Source organism: Prionailurus viverrinus, chromosome A1 (genome assembly GCF_022837055.1).
Source record: "Prionailurus viverrinus isolate Anna chromosome A1, UM_Priviv_1.0, whole genome shotgun sequence".
Classification (NCBI taxonomy): domain Eukaryota; kingdom Metazoa; phylum Chordata; class Mammalia; order Carnivora; family Felidae; genus Prionailurus; species Prionailurus viverrinus.
Window position 1 is genome coordinate 215009668 of NC_062561.1, and position 25731 is coordinate 215035398.

General features: G+C 46.2%; 1 protein-coding gene across 5 annotated transcripts in view; it reads right to left on the reverse strand.

The window, feature by feature from the left end:
• Positions 1-6329: 6329 nt before the first annotated feature.
• PDZD2 (PDZ domain containing 2) overlaps positions 6330-25731 on the reverse strand; it is a 233994-nt gene continuing 214592 nt past the window's right edge. For all 5 annotated transcript variants that reach the window (XM_047863057.1, XM_047863061.1, XM_047863067.1 and 2 more), the window contains exons 19-24: positions 20137-24193; positions 18761-18878; positions 14402-14503; positions 13333-13594; positions 10705-10839; positions 6330-9271 (exon numbers count right to left, since the gene is read on the reverse strand). In XM_047863057.1, the coding sequence (XP_047719013.1) occupies positions 9105-9271; positions 10705-10839; positions 13333-13594; positions 14402-14503; positions 18761-18878; positions 20137-24193 (4841 nt within the window). In that variant the 3' untranslated portion in view covers positions 6330-9104. The remainder of the gene's footprint in view (positions 9272-10704; positions 10840-13332; positions 13595-14401; positions 14504-18760; positions 18879-20136; positions 24194-25731) is intronic.

The following is a 25731-nucleotide window of genomic DNA, read 5'->3' on the forward strand; positions in this document are numbered from 1 at the left end:
GAGAGTGCTAGTGGGGAAGGGGCAGAGAGGTAGAATCCCAAGCAGGCCCATGCTGACAGTGTGCCTGATGCAGGGCTCGAACCCATGAACCTTGAGGTGACCTGAGTGGATACCAAAAGTCAGATGCTTATTACCCAACTGAGCCACCCAGGTGCCCCTTTCATCTTTCATTTGATGGCCTTTTTTAAGTGGTTTTTTTTAAAAATGTTTATTTTTGAGAGAGTACAAGAGGGGGAGAGGCCGAGAAAGGAGGACAGAGGATCTGAATCAGGCTTTGTGCTGACAGGCTGACTGCAGCAGAGCCCGAAGTGGGGGCTCAAACTCAACAAACCGCGAAATCATGGTCTGAGCTGAAGTTGGATGCTCAACCAACTGAGCCACCCCAGGTTTCTCTTAAAATGTAGGTCTCTCCCTGACATCTGTCTCTTGTTTTTTCCCTTGTAAGATATTTGCTGATGAAATTGGATCACTTGTCCTGTAGAGTTTTCCAAAGTTTGGATTTTGCTGGTTGTTTCCACATGGTGTAGTTTAATGTGTTTTTCTGACTTTTGTACTTGCCAGGTATTGGTAATTGGATCTAGAGGCTGTCAGATTCAGGTTTCTTTGGGCAACACTGTTTCATAGGTGGTGGTTTGTTCTTCCATCAGGGAGCTCTTAATCTCTTTCCTTTTGTGACGTTGGTAACCTTACTGGTCATTTCTTATTACATCAGTGATTTATTGGGATTGCAGAGGGGTGATACTTTAATTCTTATATTTCTTTGCTTATTAGCTAGAGAATATCTATAAAAGACTTCACCTGTATCATTGCTATTACCTCTTAGTATTTATAGAGGAAAAGTAGGATAAAGTCTTTATTTTGTGTGTGTGTGTGTGTGTGTTTATTTTGAGGGAGAACGAACTGGAGAGGGGCAGAGAGAACGGGACAGAGGATCTGAAGCGGGCTCTGTGCTGATAGCAGACCCCGATGTGGGGCTTGAACTCAATGAGCTGTGAAATCACGAACTGAGCTGAAGTTGGACGCTTAACCGACTGAGCCACCACCCAGGCGCCCCAATTCTACCTTCTTAACAAATGTTTATTATTGTGAGAGAAGAAAGAGTGCGTGTGTGGGAAGGAGGCAGAGAGAGGGAGAGAATTCCAACCAGGCTTCACACTGTCAGCACTGAGCCCAGTGCAGGGTTTGATCTCATGACTATGAGATAATGACATGAGGTGAAATCAGGAGTTGGACACTCAACCAACTGAGCCATCCATGTGCCCCCTAAATTCTACCTTTTGTTTACCGAGTTTCAAAATAGAGTTGGTTCTCTAACATTCTCTAAAGGTGACTGATTCGTTAAGTATTATGGACTTACAGAAATAAACATTCTCTTATCATAATTAATTTCCTTGATGAGAACCAGGATTCTTGATATGGAAAACTTAAAAGTATAGCTTTAAGACAGAAGGTAGTCAAAACCTTTGTAGTTCTACATTTAAATGAGAAGTATCACTGTAAACTTATGACGTACTTACTTTTTTTTCCTTTTTTATTGTGGTAACGTAAAATTTACCATTTTAACCATTTTTGAGTGTACAAGTCAGTGCTCCACTTTGAGCTGTATCTGCATTGTAAGAACATCGTCGTTATACATAGTACAGTCTCCCTTTTAGCTCTTTGGTCTTAACTCTTCAGGTAAATACATGTTTAGTGCTCACTACCATTCCTTATGTCATTGTCCTATCATTTTGGTTGTCTTGCTCATTTGTTAGATTCTTCAGAAAGGCCTGAGAATAATAGTCCCTGAGTGTTGGTATTCTGGTGACAGGTTATCTGCAGCCTTTTTATTTGAAGGTCAGTTTGTCTGGATAACATTCTAGATCATATTTTGATTTTTTTTTTTCAGTGTGTTAAGTGTGTTCTTTTTGGCATAAAGCATTACTGTCAAAGTCTGATTGTAATATGATTTTCTTTCCCTCATGAATGCCTTGTTCTTTTTGCCTGGAGCCCACAGGATTTTTTCCCCCCAATAATGTTATCATACTGTGTTTGGGTGTTGGTTGTTCTGGATCAGTATTACCTTTTAAAAACATTTTTTAATGCTTATTATTTTTGAGAGGGAGAGAGAGAGACAGAGCACGAGCCAGGGAGGGGCAGAGAGACAGGGAGATACGGAATCCAAAGCAGGCTCCAGGCTCTGAGTGGTCAGCACAGAGCCTGAGCCAGGGCTCAAACCCATAAGCAGTGAGCTCTGCTGGACGCTCAATCGACTGAGCCACCCAGGTGCCCCTGGATCAGTATTTCCAAGTACACGGTACGTTCTTCAATGTGTAGTGTCAAATCTTTTTTATTCTAAGTTTCAGGAAAAGTAAAGTTTTCAGTGTTTGTTCTGTCCCTTGGTTTAGGTTTTCTTCTTTGGGGACTGTTATTACAGCTCCTTATATTTGTCTGCTCTGCTTGGGCTCTTTTTTCTCATTACCGTTCATCTTTAAGCCTCTCACCCTTTTTATCTTAAGATGTTACGTATTCTAGTTTCATCTTTTCTGAAATTGTTTTTACTGGGTTTATTATAATAACCAATTTCTGAATTTTTTCCTAATTTCAGTTTATCTTATATTTTATGCCGTTTTCTTGATGTACTTTTTTTGAGGCATTCGGTTACAGTTTTCACTGGTTTCCTGAGCATGTCTTTCTGGTGTACTTTGTTGTTGTCTATAGGGATTGATTGTATTTGCGCCTCAGGCTCTTTGTTCTTATAATAATGTTGTATGGGATTTTACTTAGATTATCTTCTGTTGCCTGTTTTTACATGCAATTACTTTTGCTGCTGTTTTACAAGGGATGTGGGTCAGGGTAGCTTTTCTAACTGTATTTATTCTCTACACCTGCCTCTTCTGTTTGGGTGTAGTGGAAAGAGCTACGGCAGATTACTTTCTGAGATCTGGTTCTGCTCCCCTATTGATTACGTTGATTATGGTGGGGACAGTGGGGTTTTCAAGGGCTGTCAGATGTCCTGGTGCTTCCTCTGCCTTGTTTGCACGCATCTTGCTGTTAGTAGTTTGTCCCTATTTGTATATTCTGGGATTTGTGGGGGTACTTTCAAACCTAGTTTTGTTGTAGTACATCGTTTATCTATACTAGTTGTGCGTGTGTGTGTGTGTGTGTGTGTGTGTGGGGTGGTAGCTGCAGGGAGCAGAGAATGGGTGGGAGGTAAGGAGATTAAAACACTATGTCACTGTTCTGCCATCTTGCCTAAATCTGCTGGGACAGTCCCCAGTTGTTTTTAGTTTGGATGTAGTCTGGTTAAATTATGAGTCTCTTGTTTTATAGTTTCTGAATTTAGCCTCCTATTCACTTTATGATAAAAAAAATACAGTATGATGCAAACTTTAAAAAATATTTATTGATGTCTTTTATAATTTTTATACATATATTTTTAGTCCTAATAAAATGAACTACATTTAAAGATTTCTTAAATTCATACCAGTCGTGTTTGGAGTTAACATCACTTAGGCTTAGTATTTTCCTTAATGCATTACTGGATTCTACTACCTAACATTTCATCAGGATTTTTATTTTATTTATGGATAGCCTTTGTGCATTTCCATTGTATTTTAAGCATTTTTCAAGTTCATCTTCAATGTCACTGACTTAGGTTTCTCCAGTTTGATTTGACTTGATGCATCTGCTAGGTCTTTTAGTTTGGTAAAGTGGTCTCTTAGTTTCTGTTCTTGGTTACACCAGATCCGTATTAATCTCACTTGATTTTCTTTCTTTTTTGATCTTGTTTCTTAGAAGTTACACTCTCTTTAAGTACATTGAGAATACAAATCCGTTTGAATTTATCATCTTCTGATACCCAAGGTGGTCCTCCCATTATATTTATCTGCCTTTTGCATATTGTGTTTCAGTGTCCTCCCTCCACCTTTCCCAGTTCTGTCTTCATGAGGAAGACCTTTGCTGAACCAAATTGTTTTTAGTGGGGGTCCTGTCCGAGCTTCCTGTTTGCTCAGGGTTGGTCGGTAGGTCTCTGTGTTTAAGTGTGTTCGGTTCATCCTTTAGGATGAGAGAAGAAAGCTGGGTAGTGGCCGATCTTAGTCTTGTTTCATTCAGATAGCTGCTTTGGGGGGATTGGGAAGGGGGTGTGTGGAGTGGCACTTGCTGCTGGAGCCTTTCTGGGGTGGGTGAGCTGTGGCAGCTAAACCCTTACTGAATTAGCTCAGCCTTTTTGTGGTAGGGTCCTATCTGGCGGGCGCTCCCTTCAGATCAGACCATTCCTTGTGTGTTGTTCCTTGGCCCTATCTAGGCTGACCCAGGTATCTGGAAAAATCAAAACAATCCCCCCTCTTCAACCTCACCCTCCTTACCATTCTGAGGAGTGTAAATGGTTCCAATTCCGGGTGCTTCCTGCTTTTTTTGGGACCCACTTTGTCCTGCAATCCCCTTTCTCCAGGGTAAGACTTTAGGTGGCCTTCTTCAGGACTCTCATTTCATACTTCTTTTGCTAAAGAGAATTGTATCCCATTTCATTGCTCTTCAGTTTGGTCTTAAGATTGTATTGTACCTGGTATGCATTCTCCAGCACTCCTAGAATGGGCTATTTCTGTATTAAAATTCATCCCTCTTTGTGTTTTTGTTTGGGCTTTAGACAAAAAAGTTACATGAACAAATAAGCACACTCTCTGTCAGAAGTTTTACCTGAGTAGGAGTGAGCCAGTCAGCACCTGACTTTTGGGGTGTATATGGAAAAATTCAGGCAGGCAGCAGCTGGTATGTCCAGAGAAATTCTGTGATAAGAGGCCGAAGTTATGAGAAAATAGCATCTATAAGGTTTCTAATAAAGAAAAGGTATGAAGAGTTGGTGATAAGGCCACTGACTGGTAGAGGGAGAAGTGGATCTGCAGAAACAGACCCACACATAGCAGGATGGTTATGTACTAGTTTATTTTTGAGAGAGCACACGAGCAGGGGAGGGGCGGGGGGGGGGTTGTGGAGACAGAATCCCAAGCAGGCTCAGTGCTGTCACCCCAGAGCCCAATGTGGGGCTTGATCCCACAAACTGTGAGATCATGACCTAAGCTGAAACCAAGAGTCTGATGCTCAACCGACTGAGCCACCCAGGTGCCCCAAATAACAGGGAAGTCTTACCAGTGGAGGGCACTGAGTGAACACCCATGAACCCCATCGTTCAGTCTCAGAGGCCCGGTCATATGCCAAGTCCCATTTTTACATTTCTATGACATGCCATCATCTTTCTTGTGCTACTCTAGGTTGGTGTCTGCATCTTAAAATCAAAAGAGACTAAGTAAACTGATGCTTTTTATTTTACTGTGTGAAGCAGGATCCCAGGTCATCCAAGCATGGGGCCACGGGGGTGGGTGGGGTGGTAGCGGGAGGTGAGTGGGTAGCAGTTTTGAGAAAAATGAGGAATAGTCATTATAAAGGGAAAAACCGACAAGGAAACAATGGCTGAGTAGCTGGGGAGTCTCCAGGTATCGCTGGAAATCATGGATTTATAGCAGCATTATTCTACATGGTTGTGGGATTTCCTCTAGGAAGAGGAACGTAGGAACCGACAAGCTGGCTAGTGGAAGGAAGGATCCAGGATTAGCTGGGACAAGGGTGCCGAATCTCTGGGATGGATGGGGGCTGCTGTGCTCTACCGTGGTGTCTAGTCTAACAGAGAAGAAATGAAAGGTGGGGCTTCTGATGGGGAGAACATCGACAGTGTTGGGATTAGGCTTGCGGAAATTGAAGACTTTAGTAGTGGGAAGAGGGGAGTAAAATCTAGACGGTCAGGGCTTTGCAAAGGCATGGGATGTTGAAGGTCTTGGAGATTTAGATTGTGTTAGATCCTCAGTGTGGCCATGTAAGAGTTGATTAAAAAAAATTTTTTTTTAATGTTTACTTATTTTTGAGAGAGAGCACGAGTTGGGAAGGAGCAGAGAGAGAGGGAGAGACAGGATCCAAAGCAGGCTCCAGGCTCTGAGCTGTCAGCACAGATCCCTGACGTGGGGCTCGAACTCATGAGCCACGAGATCATGACCTGAGCCGAAGTCGGACGCTTAACCAACTGAGCTACCCAGGTGCCCCAAGAGTTGTTGATTTTACTTCTGTTGCCTTTGGACCTCTCATTTATGTAATAATTTAAGTAATAATAAACATGTCTTGATATTTTTTATATTTTTATTTTAGAGAGCGTGTAAGCAGTGGGGAGAGAGAGAATCCATGCTCAGCATGGAGCCCTAAGTGGGGCTCGATCAACTGAGCTACCCAGGCGCCCCTTATCATATTTTAAAAGGTTAATTTATGGATTGCAGAACTAAAACAACAAGGAAAGAGCCAAGTAGTAAGTAGAGTGTTTATTTTTTTAAAATTACTTAAAAAAGGTTGTTTACAGAGATGTGGATTTACATAACTTGGCGACAACATTTTAAAAATGTACAGGCTATTTCATATTATTGCACTTACTCTTTAATATATAAGGCATTTTATTTTACATAAATAAAGGATGTATATTATCATACAACAGGTGTGGTGCCAATTAAGTCAACCATAAAATTAAATGAGATGTGTATGGAAGGACAGAAATGAAACCCGACTTCAACCTTCACAGAATATCCTTGCAACTACAATTTACTTGTTGTAACACATATTTACCCTCATAGCTTATTGTGGGTGACTGACGAGTTAAAAACCCCAAACAATGAAAATTTTAGTAGGATAATAGAATACCATTAGTGCTCACTTCAGGAAGTGTGGGAATTAGACTAATTAGAAATACTAGTCATGCCTTGAACACTGAAGACAAGTAAGTAGCCTTCTAAGGGTCAGAGATAGTTTAGCCTTTTGCTTTCTCCCTTCAATTCCAACTGGTGACCAGGGAAACCCTTCTCGCAAGATCTACTAGAAATGGCTGATGACTTTAACACAATTTAGTGAGCCAAAGGTCTACCCTTTGCACTCTTCAGATACGATGATCAGGGACTCTTGGAAGGAGACTGTTCCACTGCTCCCCATTCTGTAGATGTTCCTGTTTGCGTAGGAATGTGAATTTCTTACTGGTAGGCACAGCTGGAAGGGTGGAGGCAAATATTCTCTTACCATTCAGGCAAGAAAGCAGAAACCACAAAACTGACCCCAGAGACTTAAAAACAATCTAGCATGCACCTTGCACTGACTGCCTATAGTATCCTACCTGGAACTGTAGTGAATAGTAGAAGCTAAATTAATCAGGTCTTTCTAGCTAACTCTTGTGCAACATTCTCTTTTGTATATAACCTACGGAAAAAAAAAAAAGAGAAATCTGGGCTCACCAGCCAGATACTTCAGTCCCATCTGAGAGACCCCTCTGGGCCAACTTTACAGAGGTTTACTGGGATTAGTCACTTGGAAAAGCAATGTACAAAGGTGAGTAAGCACCTCTATGATCGGGGGAGGGGTACGGTGACCTCCATTCTTTTCTCTAAGCCATAGACCCAAGCTGCAGATTATTGGAAGAAGTCTCTGACATAATACCTCGGCGTCCTCCCACAGGCAGGTTATGATTCTCACCTGTACTCCCAGGACTCGATCTGCTGGCCTGCATCACCCTTGGGTCTGGCTCGTAACTACATAGTTCTGCTGCTTTACCTTGAAAGAATGACTCACCCTTGTTCTCCATTTTCTTCTTTTTACATCTTGGTAAATGTAGCTGGTGAAGGTTTAGAATTTAAGAAAAGAAGGTGCAGTAGGAGGAGAAAAGCCAGTTTTGTGACAGGGAACAGCGCATTGAATGGGAACAGCCACTACGAACAAGTCATGCTTTGAAAGGAGAGCAGCCGGGATGGGTTTTCACAGGCAGTATGAGTCACAACAGTCTTTTGCAGGGAAACGGTTTTGCAAAAGGAAGAATTTGCAAAACAGGAAAACAAAACCAGCAAACGCTTTAGTCACTGCAGAGCCGACATCACACCCAGGTCAGGAAAAGAGGTCCAGTGCTTTAGAAAGTTTCTATTTCTTAAGCTTGTTGGGAAAGGGGAACACAACCAGCCAACCAAAAAAAAGTCCCCTAGAAGGATTATTTTTAAGTTCCTCCATTTGGATTGTAAATGTAATGCCTACGTTTATAAATCCAAGGGTACTAAAAAGATTTCTAAAAATTTGGCTTAAATTAGTGGTTGGAGTGCATAAAATATAGAAATGGAAACCCAGTGACTATATTTCTGCCCACTCTTGGGTTGACTGGTCTTGAATTGAAGCACTTATTCAAGACAAGTTGCAAACCAGATGCAAGGTGCTTTCAGAGCTGGAACTTTCTGCTCACTCAAAGCAGCAAAGTTCATGGCTATTTAGTGTGGTTTATCAGAACGGCATTTTTGTAGCATAGCCTTACGACTTACACTTTTAGATCACGATCAGCACTTCATGATGATCGACAGTCCACTGAGTTGAACTCTGCATCCGTACATTGCACATGACACTCTAAAAAATATCACTTTCTGTATTTTGCTTTTTCATTTTTGGATAATTCCTGAGCTCAGCTTAACTGTTAGGTCATAACTTATCTTTTCTCTTTCTTTAAGTCTCATTTCTTTTCACGGTAACAATACAGACCCACAGCTCCTTCCACTGAATGTGCCTAAAAGCACTGTTACTTACTTACAAAATTATATAAAACTGTAGTCCTTTTAGTTGTGACATTTGTGTTGCCCCCTCGGACCTGGTTACCTCCCTCACTGCCAGGACTGGGTACAGTGTGAAAGAAGGCAAGAAGGATGCGAAGGTCTAGGTAAATGGTTCGAATGAAGGGCACGCCACGTCTTGTATCCCCATCAGTAAATGTGAAAAGGAGGGGACAGGCACTGGAACGAAAGGATCCCTCCCAGCCGAGGTGGTCCAGGTCAAAGGCTTCCAGGGGTCCGCTCCACCGCTGCTGCACGCACAAGAGGTCAGCTTCACGTAGATGTCAAAATGTGGAGATTTCTATAGTCCTTGCCTGTATCAGTGTTCCTGTGTTGTTTTAGGAACCCAGCGTTTGAAGAAGTTACTCTGATTTGCTCAAGTAAGGGAACTGAGAAAAGGAGATGCTTGTTCAAAAACGTAACCAGCATGACCAGTGAGCATCACCACTGGTGATGGTTTCAGGACGAATTTCTATGCTTCCTAATTACTAACTGCACACGTCCCTCCGGGACAGACTTCATAATATTCCAGGCGTCAAAGTGCATGAGCCCAACCAGGGGTTTTCCATTAATGGCGAGAATTTCATCTCCAGCTTCTATTGTTCCCGCTTGTTCAGCTGCACCCCCTGTGAGAATAAATGCAGAACAAGGGCTTGGCACCTTTGTGGTATTCAAAATAAATTCCAAGGAAACGAAAAACTTAAGTGGTACCCAGTGCCTATATTCTTTTTTTTTTTTTAATTTTTTTTCAACGTTTTTATTTATTTTTGGGACAGAGAGAGACAGAGCATGAACGGGGGAGGGGCAGAGAGAGAGGGAGACACAGAATGGGAAACAGGCTCCAGGCTCCGAGCCATCAGCCCAGAGCCTGACGCGGGGCTCGAACTCACGGACTGCGAGATCGTGACCTGGCTGAAGCCCAGTGCCTATATTCTTAAGACGCACAGGGCATACATCCATTAAATATTCAAATCTGTAACCCCCTCCTCTCCTAAGATGCATAAGCAGTGGACTAGGAGAAAATCATTTTCAATGTATTTAATCAACAGAGGGAATACGCAGACTAGATAAAGAACTACAAATCAGTAACTAAAATCCAAATGGCCAGTAAGTGTAGGAAAACAGGCTCCACTTTGATCTAATATACCATGACGGCTAATCAGGGACTGTGGAGATTACTTACACACAAAACCTGATGTATTTCTACACCACAGCTTTCTATATAACAAGCTTAGGAGTATATGGGTGTATGTTACTGATACTGTTAGTATTCACTATTGTGATAGCATATTACATAAAACAGGATATACATTAGTATATTCTTATATATACTGATATTGTTAGTATAATTATACTTTAAAAAAATGTTAGAGGAAGAGAGATGATCCCAGGCAGGCTCCGTGCTGTCAGCACGCAGCCCACCGTGGAGCTCGATGCCAAGAATCACGACATCGCGGCCGGAGCCCAGATCGAGTCGGATGCTTAACTGACTGAACCGCCCAGGCTCCTCTATAATTAGATTTAAAATTTGTAATATAATTGTTTAGCTCAGGAACCTGAAGAGGTCTTTGAGAACTGTCCAAGATTAAATGACGATGCAGGCTCATAAAGAGACCTCAGATCTACCACATGTTTCAATGATCTCTACTCCCACCCCAGTATTGCAATTTTAAATGAATGGGATCTTGGTCCATGTTAACTACCCGAGTGGCAACCCTGATGGCCTTACTTACATGTATGTTTACATCAGCTACAGCAAATACTAGTTAAGAACACGGAGTTGGACACAGACCCTGGGGCCAGACTGCCTGGGGTCAAGCCTTATTCTGCCATTTGCACCTGTGACCTTCGGGGCTTGTATGGCCCCCTGTGGCACAGTCTCTCCTCTGGTGAAACAGGGATAACAGTACCTGATAGGACTGTCATGGGGGCGACATGTGTTCACATGTGTAGAACACAACAGGGCGGACACACAGCACACCCTGTATGTCACAGAGAATAAGAACATTTTCCAAATGGAAAGAAAACAGACTGCTAACTGGGTTTTTTAGGGCATTACCTTTGTACACTCTTTTAATGACCAGGGGCCCGTCTCCAGCCATCGATGATTTTCCTCCATCCAGACTCAATCCCAGCCCGGCAGAGGTCTTCAGCACTTCAACACACAGAGCATCGTGGGAAGCTACACTTCTACCTGTAGCAACGATGTTCGGAAGGATGAAGAGACAGGGACACTCATCACCTCCTGTCCTGTCCCCTAAATGTATTCCCCCCGCACCCTGGAGTCCCATCTACCTTCGAAACCAGTGTTAGAGTTGATCTCCCAAATTTGGAGCTGGCCTCGTGGCTAAGTTGCTGCCGTACCTGCACCATGTGCTCTTCTAAGCACTTCCTGTTGTGCCCAAGCAGAAACCCCCAGACTCCGAACTGCTCTTGGCAAGCCCCACACGCTGTTGCTGTGGGTCTCAGTGAAGTCACACTTGGGGAGTCAAATTCGATTTCCTGCTGACTCTGACTGCCGATGGCAGCAGTGTGTCACAGTCTGACCCTGAAATCCTGCAACACCCAAACGCCAGACCCCATGTGAGACCGTGACCGTGGATTCCAAAGCTCCCAGGGACGCCCAGAGCTCCTTTCCTTCCTCCTCCTGCCACACATGCTCCTGTTGTGTGTTTTCATCACACGCCAGCTGCCTTCACTGCCGTCTCCTCTCTCCACTGGGGGGTGGGGGACGTTTCCACGGCAACACTCTTGCCTGCTCTGTGTGCTAGTGTGGAGAGGCCTGGCTGAAATCCGCCTTGGAGATCTGCATAGAAATTGTAAGCCTGCCTTTTATTTCTCTTATTTACACACGTTCTCATTGAAGGACGTTGAGGGGAATGGAAAGGCGCACCGAGCTCTCTGGGAGGCAGGGGAAGGACCACAGATTAAATGCCCCCTTCAGGTTGAGGCTGAGCTAGCCAGCATCACTGCTCTTGCACATAAAGGTCAGTCCGTTAGTGTGGTTTCACGAAGGCGACTCCACGTCCCATGTGGTCTGAAGGAAATGTGCTAATGGGAGCAGCCTGATTTTTCCGTAGGTGATTTCACTTGCTGTTAAACAGGAAAACAGGCCCATTACAGGCTCTCAGCTCTGGCCAGACTCTACTGGAATCACCCAGGAACCTTAAAAAGATTGTGATGCTGGGCCCTGGCCCTTACCTTCACCCCCATCCCTGAGGTTTCATGATTGAAATAAGCTGGGGAATTCACTGAGCAGGAGGATTTTAAAAAGCTTCCTACGCGTCTTTAACGTGCAGCCTACCGCATCAGCCCTCAAGTGGGATGCTCTCTGTGTTAGGGGAGAACTGCACAGGTTCAGGTAGAGCCCTGGGCACGGGCATTTTAAGGAACAGGAATACGAAAAAATAAAGGTTAGGCCCTGAATGTGTTTACAATTTGGTAACTCTGTAGAATCTGGTTCAAGGCCAGATGTTCTGAAGGTGCCACAGGAATACTTAATGATTATAAATGACAGGATTAGCCTTCCATATCCCGAGTTCATGAGTCTTAAAAACTCTGGAAGCTACTGGGATTAAATGTCAAGTGGTTTCCTTTGACAAGTTGCCCGGATCCCACTGAAAGTACAAGCAATTGAGACTATGTGGAGGCAAAGGTGAGCATGACAAGGTCTGATGACTTAAGGTGTTTCCCAATATTGGGAAGGGCTTCAGTTTTCTAGAAGAGCAAAAGCAAGGGAACAGAGAAGGCTGAGAATGCCCCCAGCCTGCGGAGGCATCTGGACAAGAAGAGTTCCATTTGTTCAGTGGACATCAGTGCCCTTTCCAGCAAAGCAATCACAGAGAGCCCAGGCTGCCATGAAGCCAAGGGGAACAGGGAGGAATTCAGCTACCCTTAACTTCATTAGGGAGAGATGTTGAGTGGAAAAAAAACCTCCCCAGAAGGCAATGCCCTGACCCGGGCTTCGTTGGCTCCCCTATGCCACCTGGACTAAAGACATCACTCCTGAACTCCAAGGTAGGGGACACCACTCAAGTTTGATGTAGTTATCTGAAGGCCGTAATCAGCCTGTGCTTCAGAAACACAAGTGGTACTTAGTTCCTCCTGAGTAAGTACTTCGTACGCCTTGCTCATGAGCCTTGGTGTGACAGTGTGGAGGGCATACAGAAAATCTTACTTCTGAACCTCTTTTTATGAGTTCTTCTTGGTTGATTAAGGCTATAGTCTCTGTCTTTAAACATCTGTACCCCCTCATTTCCTTACATTCTTCTAAAACAGGAAAGAATACAAACCTTGATATTTTCCGAGAACAAATCTCAGTACTGGAATTTCTCTTTCTACAGTCTCAACATGATTCCCCTCCCCTGTCACAAGAGTTTCTTGCTTTACTTACCGGCCACTTAAGTCCTAAGAAGAAGATATAAATGTGAAAGGGCTTCCTTCTTAGCACATTTAGAGAAGCAGTCAAGCGGTCGTTAAAAATCTTCAATAGTATGACTTTAACTACGGGGGCCAGTGGTTTATAACTTCCTTGTAACACTGCTTTTGCAAGAACCATCCGCCGACATAAGACTTGACTACATTTGATTTCTCTGACCCAGATGATAGTAGTTATGTTCCTTCGTGCTCACCAGGAACCAATCTGCCAGCTGCACCCACCCTGCTGGTTGTTGAACTGGTGTCTTACCTACTCCAGGCTCCAGGAGGCTGGTCTTTCTGGATAGCAAGCCCTTCCCATTGGCTTCCTGTCTGGTGGAGGATCTGGGCTGGTCATTCCCTTTCTTGATGACTACAAGGACATCTTTGTGCAGCTGTGCTTGGTGCAGAACCTTCAGGACATCCCCATGGGCTAAGCCAGCCAGTGAGGTGCCATTGACTGATAGAAGGAAATCCCCTCGGTTCACAGTCCCTTCCTGAGAAGCAGCCCCCTGAGAAAACACCCTGTGCACCTGCGGCAAGGAGAAGTCAAAAGCCAAAGTCATCACACAAACGTGGTTTACCAAAAACGTATTCAATGTGAGGGATGGAATATATATATTTAAAATATTTAATGTTTATTTAGTTCTGAGAAAGAGACAGAGCATGAGCGGGGGAGGGGCAGAGAGAGGGAGACACAGAATTAGAAGCAGGCTCCAGGCTCCCAGCTGTTAGCACAAAGCCCGATATGAGGCTCAAACTCATGAACCGTGAGATCATGACCTGAGCTGAAATCGCACGCTCAACCAATGGAGCCACCCAGATGCCCCTGGAATATATTTTTTACTCAACTTCTTGCTCGTGTCTAATATATGCCTGGCACTCCATGGGGGCAAGAAGAACACAAAAATGAACAGGACCTGGTCTTGCCTAATGAAGGTGGCCTCTCCAATGATCTCAAAGTCCTTTGAGTGATACAAAATTTTAGGTTGTTCTTGAGAAGGAAGTGATTTCAAAAGCAAATGCGGGTTTGGTCAGTTAATTCTAGTGTTTTCCTAGTGCTAGAATAAAATGTCAGGTGAATAGGAGGGTACAGAAAACTGATGTGTGTTTGCATCTAATCACTCCGTCTGTATACATCAGTCAGCTCTGTGGTAAGAATGTGTATCTTTGCTAATGAATATATCATATCCTACTTTCCCCACTTTTCCATTTTTGTTTTGTTAGGAGGGAACAAACACCAGCATTCTTTGAACTCACAGACGTGAATTTTGTTCTGATCAAATGTGAGGCTGCTTCGGGAGTGACTTTCCTGCGAGCACCTTGACACTGTCACTTACCACAATTGATTTTGGCTCCACATCTGTTCCTCCTGCCACAGTGAATCCCAGACCTGAGCCTTCTTTTTTATTCAAGACGATGAAGCAAACATCTTCTTTATTCTGGTGAAAAGAAACAGAAAAAAGTACAGTTGATCCTTGAACAACATGGGGTTTGGGGCACCCACCCCCACACTGTGGAAAATCTGCCTATAAATTTTGACTGCCCCTCACACTTAACCGCTAATAGCCTGCCCTTGATGGAAGCCTCACTAATAACATAAACAGTTGGTTAACACATAGTTTCTGTTATATGTATTATATACTGTATTCTTACAGTAAAGCAAGAGAGGGGTGCCTGGTGGCTCAGTCAGTTAAGCGTCTGACTCTTGATTTCAGCTCAGGTCATGGTCTCATGGTTTGTGAGTTCGAGCCCTGCACTGGGCCCTGCGTTGGCAGTATGGAGCCTGCTTAGGATTCTTGGTCTCCCTCTCTCTGTCCTACTCCTGTTCGCTCACTCTCAAAAAAAAAAAAAAAAAAAAAAAAAAAAAGCTAGAAGGGAAAAAAACATAATTAAGAAAGTCCTAACAGAGAGTGCATTTAGAGTGCTATAAAAAACTCACGCGTAAGTGGACCCATGCAGTTCAAACCCGTGTTGTTCAAGGTCACGTATCTGTTTCTTGTGCTGGGAGTTAGTAAGTTCTGTGGTCAGCCCTCCCGCTGTGCTGCACAGCTTGTCAGCACGAGCCCCAGTGGCTATTCAGGAGCTTTTCCACCTTTCCTGAACTCAACTGTCCTCTACCCATCCCGGGCAGTGCTTGCTTGGAGTTTGGGGGTCCATCCTGTACCTATAGAACCACGGGGATGGTGGATAGAAAGGGGCAGGGACGGGACAATATAGGAGCTATTCTAGGCACCAGATTGTGTCTTCCCAAATCTGAAGACAGCACGTAATTTGGTCATGAAGGGAATTCTTTTTGTTTTTTTTAATGTTTATTTTTGAGAGAGAGAGAGAGAGAGTGAGGGAGGGGCAGAGAGAGAGGGAGACAGAGGATCTGAAGCAGGCTCTGTGCTGAGCGCGCAGAGCCCAACGCGGGGCTTGAACTCTTGAACCGTGAAATCATGACCTGAGCCAAAGTCAGATGCTTAGCCTTAGACTGTGCCACCCAGGTGCCTCGTGAAGGGAATTCTTCATTCTATAACTGTTTAAGTCTATAATTTAGTCAGGCCAGGGTCAACAACAGCAGAGAAGAAGTGCCAAGAGGCAGGATGAGAACACACTGGGGCCAACTGTTTTATGACCCCTTCCCGCCACATTCAGTTCGTTGGATTTGAGGTGTAATTAATGAATGGGTATTCCTAAAATACAAAGTATGTTAAAAAAAATATAAAGTAGGGGCGCCTGGGTGGCTCAGTCGGCTCTGTCTCTGTCTCAAAAATAAACATTAAGAAAAAAAATTAAAAAAAAAAATATAAAGTACCCTAAAACTAACTGCCAACTTGTATTTGAGACTAGAACATTCCTAGTAGTGTCTAGGCTTACGTAACAAAAGACTGTCCTGTGTTTCAAGCATCCAACAAAAGATACCTTAAAATATTTTAAAATAACTGAGTTAGGCTAATTATTCTGAATTTTGACTTCCTTCACCGCACATGGTAAAAATGATTCCGCAACATTTTTCAAGATCTGCATTGCTAGGTTCCCCATGAAGTGATTTATAATCCATCAATTCAAGGTGTTCTCAACCCAGCAACAGAAAAAGAATCTAAAAATAAAACTGAAGTGTTGTTTTGATGAGAGAAGGTGAAAACACTGAAAGAGAGAACCACCTCTGTATTGTGCTGGGGAAGGAACCCATAATTAAAAAAAAAAAAAAAAAGAGTTTAGGAGTGCCTGGGTGGCTCAGTCAGTTAAGCGTCTGACTCTTGATTTCAGCTCAGGTCATAATGTCATGGTTGGTGAATTTGAGCCCTGAATCAGGCTCTGCACTGACAAGGCGGAACCTGCTTGGGATTTTCTCTCTCCCTGCCCATTCCCCACTCACATGCAGGCTCGCTCGCTCTCTCAAAATAAAACATAAAAAAATAAAAGAAAAAGAGTTTAGTCCTATTAATACGTCCTAAAGAGTGATCCCAAGCATTTTATGTCTCCCCAAAGAAGTTCATTCAAACCAAATCTCCATTTGCTGACACTAGAATGTTCCACAGACCTGCTGGGGGATTTTGACTTTGTTGGGAAGTCCAACCATTTACAGGCTCAGACACGTTCAGAGAGAAGAATGAAAACTAGGCGTTCTTGATGAAAATGGGGCATGTGGTCTGGTACACCCAAATTTTAATTTGCTCAAAAAATGTTTTTTCAAATTGCGTCTGAGGATACAAGTGCACTAGAAGCCGACCACGGCCACTCTGTGAAAGCAAGTGAAGACTGCAGGGAAATGAGGGTGAACAGCTGCATTCTGATGCAAGTAGGAATGCTGTTCCACACAAAGCCACCGTACTTGCCTGGGGGTGAATGTGGAACCAGAGGGACGGGGTGGGAGACCCTCCCAGCTGGCACTCAGCATCCTGCCCGCACAAAAAGTCTCCCATTGTGTCCGTGGTCCCTGAAAACGTGCATCTCATTTGTGAGGTAGGTTGAGACTTTTTGGTTTTCTGCTTCTACTTTCTTTTCTTCTTCTTAAGTTTATTTGAGAGAGAGAGAGGCAGAGAGAAAGGGAGAGAGAGTCCCAAGCACTGACAGTGCAGAGCCCAATGCAAGGCTTGATCCCATGAACCGTGAGATCATGACCTGAGCCGAAATCAAGAGTTGGACGGCCTAACGAACTGAGCCACCTAGGTGCCCCTCCTTCTACATTTTATCTAACACTGTAGAATGTCTGAGGACAAGGGACCCGGCAAAGTGTGATCCCACCATGCCATGTTGATTGGAAATGCCAGAATGAGACTTGCATGCATGAAACACTTATTGTCACAAGTCGAAGAAAGAAGGGAGAGGACAGAACGGTCCCTTTCACTGAAAGTGAAAAATGCTGGATGTCTCAATGTGTTTGTTAACTGCACAGACCCAAACCAGCAGGCTGAGGACCAGAGGGAGTGTGTAAACTAAGGGGAGCTGGTCTCCTCTCCAACCTGGTTCCTTCCTCAGGGGATACCAACATCACAGCCCTTCTGGGTAATGCTAGAAATTTCTGGCACAGTGTTCTCAGATCTATGAGTGGCCCAGGTACATTACCAGTCAAGAAAAAATTGTTCATATTTGTTTTCTCAAAACAAATATTCACTTATTAGGGTTCAAATCTCTAAGGGCAGTTCTGAGAAATTAATGTTGTTCTTCAGAGAAGTATTCTAGATATGAACCCATGGCTTCTTCTGTTATTATCATCACATCCAATTTATTGAAAGACTGCATTTTTTTTTTAATTTTTTAAATTTTTTTTTTTTTTTTTTTTTTGAGAGAGAGACAGAGCATGAGCAGGGGAGGGGCACAGAGAGAAAGGGAGACACAGAATCTGAAGCAGGCTCCAGGCTCTGAGCTATCAGCACATAGCCTGATGCAGGGCTTGAACTCATGGACCGCGAAGATCATGACCTGAGCCGAAGCTGAATGCTTAACTGACTGAGCCACCCGGGCGCCCCAAAAGACTTTTTTTTTTTAATGTTTATTTTTGACAGAGACAGACAGAGTGCAAGTGGGGGAGGGGCAGAGAGAGAGGGAGACACAGAATCTGAAGCATCTCCAGGATCCGAGCTGTCAGCACAGAGCCCACTGTCAGCACAGAGCCAGATGCGGGGCTCAAACTCATGAACTGTGAGAGCATGACTTGAGCTGAAGTTGGACACTCGACTGACTGAGCCACCCAGGTGCCCCAAAAGACTGCATTTCTAATGACCGGTTAGCCACCTTGTCTTGAATCCCAGGCTTCAGAAGCTCTCATGCTGGGGGCCAGGGTAGGGCTACACACACGCTAACTCATTTCCCCAGCAGGTGGCTCCCTTGACAAGTAGTTAACGTCCACCTAGTGCAGAGATGTGCTGTGGGCATTCCCTCATGTTTCCAACATGCCTAGTTCAGTTTTGAGGACCCTCTGTTGACAGACTGCAAGCGAGGGGGGGTGAGGAGGATGGTAACTAGTCACTACTGGGGAATTAACACAGCGGCTGCGCCAATCTGGCACCTGAAATTCAAGTCAAGGTCTAGCTTGTGAAGCCAGCTGCAAGCTGCAACTGTGAGAGAGGTCAGACCCAGCTGGGCAGCTCTGTGCTTGGGCTCAGAGCAGAGCTCTTCCTGGCTCCCAGAGCTCCTGCCCCGAACCTGGGCACGACCCCACCCCGGCACTGCCCCGGCTTCCTCTCCCTGTGTGGTTGGGTTCCACTCACCTCTGATTGTGCTTTCGCTTCCTGAATGAGAGCCGGGACCGTCGATTTTGACCCCACTGATGATAAAACAGACTGTAATCTTTGCTGGTCTCCTGCTGAGACTAGAAGTTGATCCAAACTAATATAAAAATATGAAAGAAAAAGGCAATTTTCTCCTTTCATAAGGTTGTATTTACAATAATGCTCTTTCTACCAACTTGCAGGTGTTTTCTGATTTTCATGCTCTCTTTTGTTTTTAAAAATAATTTTTTTAATGTTTGTTTATTTTTTTCTCGAGAGCGCACTGTGAAGGATGGACAGAGAGAGCAAGGAGTCACAGACTCTGAAGCAGGCTCCAGGCTCTGAGCTGTCAGCACAAAACCCGATGTGGGGGTCAAACTCATGAACTGTGAGATCATGACCTGAGCCGAAGTTGGACGCTCAACTGACCGAGCCACCCAGGCGCCCCTTCAAAAGGTGCCCCTTTTGGTCATAAGAACTCTCAATACAAACTGCTTGAAGAATCCTGAGTGCTGGGCAGGAATGTCATTCACAGGAATTACTGTGGCTTCTGGGATCCATCACCTCAGGATGTTAGGGAACCAGTGCTGGAGCTCCGCAGAACATTTCTGACAGTTTGAAAAATATTCTTTAAAATGTTAGGAATTTTCCGCTTAACTCGGGTCGGCTTCGAAGGCTCAGACTGTTGTCCCCTGAGGTGCAGCCCTCCCTGTCCACCCTCATCTCTCTGATGGCGCTCTTGCCAAAAGTGCCATGTCCCATCAAGACTGCCCTGCAGAGCGACATTCTGGAAACCGTTTCTCTGCAGGCATGGTCTTCTTCCAGTAGTGATATTAAAAAGCAAAGGGGGCTAAATGCAATGTGGCATCCTGACAGAGAAAAACGACGTTAGTGAAATGTGTCCCGTGAAATCTGAATAAAGTCTGTGATTAACTGTGTTCTTCTAGTGTTAAATTTCTGACTTTTGACATCTGGACCAGGATTACAGAAGATGTTCCCATTAGGAAGAGCTGGGTGAGGAGCTTGGGAGCACTCTGCCAGTCTTTGCACCTTTTCCAAAAATTGAAAACTAGTTCATAATTTTTAAAAAAGTTTATTTGAGGGGCGCCTGGGTGGCTCAGTCAGTTAAGCATCCGACTTCGGCTCAGGTCAGGATCTCACAGCTCATGGGTTCGAGCCTCGCATCAGGCTCTGTGCTGACAGCTCAGAGCCTGGAGCCTGGAGCCTGCTTTGAATTCTTTGTCTTCCTCTCTCTAACCTTCCCCTTCCTGTACTCTGTCTCTCTCTCTCTCTCTCTCTCTCAAAAATAAATAATAAACATTAAAAAAAGTTTTTATACAGTTTATCTGAATAAAAGGGGAGAGGCAGATACTTACTTAACTGACCAGCCTTTTCCAGAAGGCAGATCCCAGGTGGTTTCACCCACATGATGGGCTGAACTGGGTGCCCCAGGCTCACTGGCTTTAGGGCTGCTTCCTCCTGGACAGGCCCTGTCCCCCCGCTTCATGGGGCATGAAAGGGCAGTGGACCCATTGAGGCCTCCCGCGGGAGAGCCAAGCGACCTCCTGGGGGTGATTTCCAGCTCGGTTTTGAAGAGCACGGCTGTCGGTCCTGCTGAGAAGTCCTCACTACAGAGCTTGTCAAGGTCAGGCATGCTCAAGGCCCTCAGTTCCTGGAGCTTAGAGCGGGATAAGGGAGAGGGCTGGGTGTGGCGCACCGAGGACTTGTTCCTTTTGACGGGAGAGGCTGGGGTCATGGTTGGGGTGGGAATTCCAGAAGGACTAAGTGATTTCTTTGGGTCTGAGTCAGGGCCCTTGTTACTGGCCTCTGCTGGATTCTGCTGGGAGACTGTCAATGCTGTGCTGGATGGGGACTTGGTCATCTGGGGGATCAGGGTGCTGACTTCACTTTGGCTTTCACTGCAGGAACTCAGGCTGCGTCTCAGTGACCTTGCTGCTGGGTCACTGGGGTGGCTGAGGCTCCCGGAAGCAATGCTGCCAGATGACCGTCTCCCAATTGGAGGCTTGGAGCTCGCTGACAAAAAAGGAGACACCCCAGACCTGGCCACCAGCCGGTCAGAATGGGCTAGGTTCTCAAAAGACTTGATCCTCTGCTTCACAGAGAAAAATGAGGTAGATTCATAGTTCTGCTCAGAGTAGTAATGTCTTCTAGTGACTCTGATTTTGTCTGTGACTAGGCAGCTCGTCTCTCGCACTGGAAGAACATCCCCTTCGTCTGTTGTTGGAAGGTTCCTCGATGTCTCCAGGAGGGGCTTGACGCTGTACACGCCCTGTCCGTTAGCCAGGCCAAGACCACCACCTCTGGCTGCCTTGGCCTCGAGGAGCCCCCCACTTGTTGCAGGGATCTGGCTGTCCCGGTGAGAGCGACCTGGGCTGTGTAGAGCATGCCCTTCCCGTCCAAAATGGCTTGAAAACTGGGCCGGCATGGAGTAGGTCCTGGTCGCTGGCCTTGGTGTGAAATATGGATGGTCATCTGGCACTGGGCCCGCTGACGTGCCGTTCTTGGTCATCCCGAGGGAGCCTGACACCTGACTTGACTTCCCCTGGGAGGAATCCACCTTTCTAGTAGGCAGTTGTGGGGAGGAGGAGGAGGAAGCCAGTTTTGCCGCACTGAAAGATCGCTGGGTTTCCTGCTCTACCTGGGACGCACGAGATGTGAGTGACGGCGGATGACTTGAGGACGTCTCCTCTGACTGGTGACAGAACCTGATCTCACTCTTCTCCTGACAGTTGCTCTGGGCCAAGAACCCTCTTAATCTGTCACTTTCAGCTAGCTTGTCACCACATGCATTCTTGGGCATTCTTTCAGAAGAAATTTCAACTATTTTCAGCTGGTTTGTTCTTTCTAGGGGATCACCAGTAATTATTCTGCCTCCTTTGTCATCAGTCACCCCCGATCGGGCTACTTCTGGTGCCAAATCCATTCGGCTGGCCGTGCGCTGCTCCCTCTGCCCAGGAGGTGGGGCCTCCTGTCCGTTTGTGGCTGTGGACCCGCTGTTCCCCGAGGCCACAGGGGGAGCCCTGGTCTCTGGCCCACACTTAGGAGATCTGGGGGCCGCTGGGCAGCCTCTGTTGGGTTCTGAGTGGAAAGCCACGTAGGATCTACCGCATGCACCCTGCTCAGGGAGAGTCCTGGGGGAGGCGTGGGGCGAAATGAACGCTGTGATGCTCGTTTCCGAAACTGACGGCTTCAGTGACCCCGGGGCAGCAGGTGGCCTGCTCTCCAGCACGCACTGGGGGGACCTGGGGGTGGCCGTGGCATTTTTGTCAAGCTCCTCGTGGTCTATGTGGAACTGGTTAGATGCTCCCTTCAAAAGCATTTTGTGGGAGGTCTGGGGTGAAATGAGGGGTTTCCTGGGGTCTGTCCCACCAGCCTTGGCAATGTGAGCTGCAGGGGCCTCGGAACTGGCTTTGCTTTTGCTTTTGATGCTGAGTCTCTTCAGCTTAGGACCAGATTTGGGTTTCTGACAGTTACTTAAGAGTGTTTCCACTGAACTTTTTTTAGGTGAGTCTTTATTTTCCAGATTCACTTTCAGCTGGGGGGAGCTATTAGGCATAGCAATCCCCTTTCTGGAATTCTGGCTGGAACTCAACACCTGACTTTTGGAGTCAGGGCTTCTGCTGGGCGCCATGGGTTGCTCCTTTTCAGTTTTGCCCTGCGAATGTGTCCCTTGGTTATTTTTATTTATTTCTTTAAACCAGGCCATGATGGGCCTCCTGGAAACCATTTTTGGTTTCTGTAGCAACTCATCCAGCTCGTGACTTTCGGAGATATGTAGATTTGTCAAAACAGACTCTCCATTCTTAGGGACATGCACGCTACAGGGGGACCGATTTTCAGTTGCATTGACATTTGTCTCTTGTTTTTTATTTGGGGTCTCGACACCCAGCAAGTCATGTTCTAAACCATCTACCGTGTTCAGACTGCCGAGAGCGACCGGAGGGTTGTGGAAATGCGTGGTGGCTTCAGGAGGCTGCCTGTTCCCCACAGATGAGCTAGTACTGGTGGCCTCCATGGTTTCTTCTTCACACGAGGGTCTGGGATTCTGTAAAATCCTTACATCTGCATGAAGTTCATGCTCCTGAGAGCTTATATCCAAGAGAGGAAATGGCTGGGAAGAGTTTGGAATTGAAGGGCATGAGTTTCCTGGCACAAAGGATGCTCTCTCGCGTGGATTTCCCACCACTTGACTCAGAGCACTGTGCTTTAAGGGCAGAACTTTGGCCAACACAGGGCAGGGTGCGGCCTGGGCAGGTGCGTGAGCAGTAGTTGAAGGTGGATTGGGGGAATCATTTGTAGAACAAATTTCAATTTGCTCCTCCTCAGACTCTGTAGTGTCTTCCCTGTGAGAAGATCCGCGGGAACGAGGGGGTGACCAGTTGTTCCTGGTGGAAGCTCGTGGGGCTTCGGCGAGCGATTCAGGGTCAGAAGATGAGTCCTCGGCATCACCATACATGGATGAGAGAGATGGCTCCGTGCTGTCACCCAGGCCCGACAGGGACATGCTGTCTTCGTGAAAACTGCTAAAATTTCTAGAGTAGTTGCTCAAAAAGTTTTTGTTCACAGTAAAATGTTTGTCAGGATTAACGGAATCCAAAACTGAAGGCTGGGAGGCCCACTGTGGGGGAGGGGGCTGACCAGCAGCCCAGGCCCTCCTTAGGGTGGGGGTCTGGTTCCCCACGACTGGCTCAGCATGGTGGGAACTTCCACTTCCAGTGCCTGCTGGAGGTTGACCCTGAGAACATCCCACTTGACTCAACCGGTCCCCTTTCTGAGGAGACTGAAATCTTGGTTCAGAAGCATCCAGCTCCTTGATGAGTGTGTCAATGTCAGTCACAGGACTGCCCCCGCTTTCCCTGGGGCAGCAGTGCCCGGAGACACCCCCACACGCCCCTGCAGCCCGGTCAGCGGGTGACAGCAGGGCGGGGCTGGCCTGCGGGGCCCTCTCAGACACAGAATCTGTTCCCTCGGGCAGGGCAGAGCCTGGGGAGTTTGCAGGCACGAAGACGCCTGTTGCTTGCAGAGCCTTGCCGTGGTGACCGGGACTTCTCTGTCTCTCCTCCTGGGACACGAGGTCTGGGGACAGGACGCCACTAGCTGCAGACGCTGCCTCTGCCTCAGGTCCCGCGCCCCTGTGGGCAGCTGCCTTCCTGGGCAAGTTGGCTTCTGGGGCTGCCGGAAGGTTGCTGAAGTCACGACGAGCCGCTGCCATCTTCCCTGGGGAGGCGCTGCTCTCCTGGGCGAGACTCACATGACATCTGTCCTCAGACTCAGGCACCCTGGGTGACACTGGCTCTCCGCGGTCCTCAGGCCGCCTTGAGGGCCCCGTGTCCATGGAGGTCTTGCTGGGCTCAGGGTGAGCTGCCCCCTTCTGCTCTGGGGTAGGGATGAGGTCTGGGGGGCTATCCAGTCCTGTGTGGAGATAAGGGGGGAAGCAGGGAGAGAGAGGGGAAAATGTGAGAAAAACTCTCAATTGAAAAAAAAAAGGAAAATGAAACACTCTCAAATTTTTGGTCTTTTTTCAGAAAGACATCCCACAGCCTAAATGTAGGCCTCCTTGTCGTTCTGTTTTTGCCTCTGAAATTACAGAGCGCTCACATCTAACAAATACCACTCTGCTCTAGACGTTCCGAAATAACTCAGACTGGCTGGCAGAATAACCCTTTGTTTCTGCCTTTTCTCTCTTTTTGGTTATTTTTAAGGATGGGGACCCCAGAAGCCCTTCCCCTGGGTTTCTTTACACCGTCTGCTCTGATGGCAATGGCCTCAGGGGTCAGGCTGTTCTGTTTGATCCCTCGGATTTGTGTTCATCTGCAGAGGCTTCGGGTCTCTGGTTTAGCTCTAGGTCATGGGTTTGGCCTTATGGTGGGAGTTGTGTGCTGTAAAGTCTAAAACAGTCAAGTGACGACCTCTGGGGACTTACTGCTCAGCGCAGGACAGGAGGGAGGAGGCTAATTTGGGAAGAAACACAGGACGCCACAGAAGGAGGCAAGTCCGCACTGTACCTTGGTTGTGTCTTGACCGCGTTGAGAGGATTGGGAGAGCTGGAAGGCCACATAATCTGGGAAGCTCTGACAGAAGGGGTTGGGGGCGGGGGGGGGGGGGTGGGAGTTCTGCGGGGAGAGTCGGGCCACACAGTGATCGGGAGGAAGGCGAAGAAGAAAATGGAATGAAAGCAGAGAAGAGAGTGCATGAAACCTCAGAGGCGCAGGGAAAGGCAATGTGTGCCGGCGACGGTGGGAAATGAAGTCCTTTCATGAGACGGGCTCTGGAGGGGCCTCCTCATGAGGCCCCCACACACTCGGGCTAATCTGTTCACCTCTGGCACATGGCATCTTATAATCGGGAGAAAGGACATAATAACATTAGATTTGCTATTTTCTTGGGAACTATGGGTTGCTGGGAAAGAGTCACAATCAAAGCACCTGCTTTGAGAAGATGGTCTCCCCAAACGTTATATTCACTCCACATCTCCCACACAAATCATTTTTTTAATTTTTTAATTAATGTTTTAATTTTTTACTTAAAAATTAAAAAAAAATTTAAATACTTTTGAGAGAGAGAGAGAGGAGAGAGAGACAGAGTGTGAACAGGGGAGGGGCAGAGAGAGAGGGAGACACAGAATCTGAAGCAGGCTCCAGGCTCTGAGCTGTCAGCACAGAGCCCAGTGTGGGACTCGAACCCACGAACCGGGAGATTATGACCTGAGCCAAAGTTGGGCAGTTAACTGACTGAGCCACCCAGGCGCCCCTTCCACACAAATCATCTTAATTGCATATTCCTTTTCCCTCCTGAAGTTCCTATGTCAACAATTAAGAACTAGTTATTAGGACTTAGTACTGTGCTAAGAGTTTTTCATGCACTTAATTTTCCTCCCAAGACTGTGAGGTAGGTCCTGTCACCATCTACTTGGGAACAGGAGGGAACTGAGGCACAGAGCGGTTAAGCAA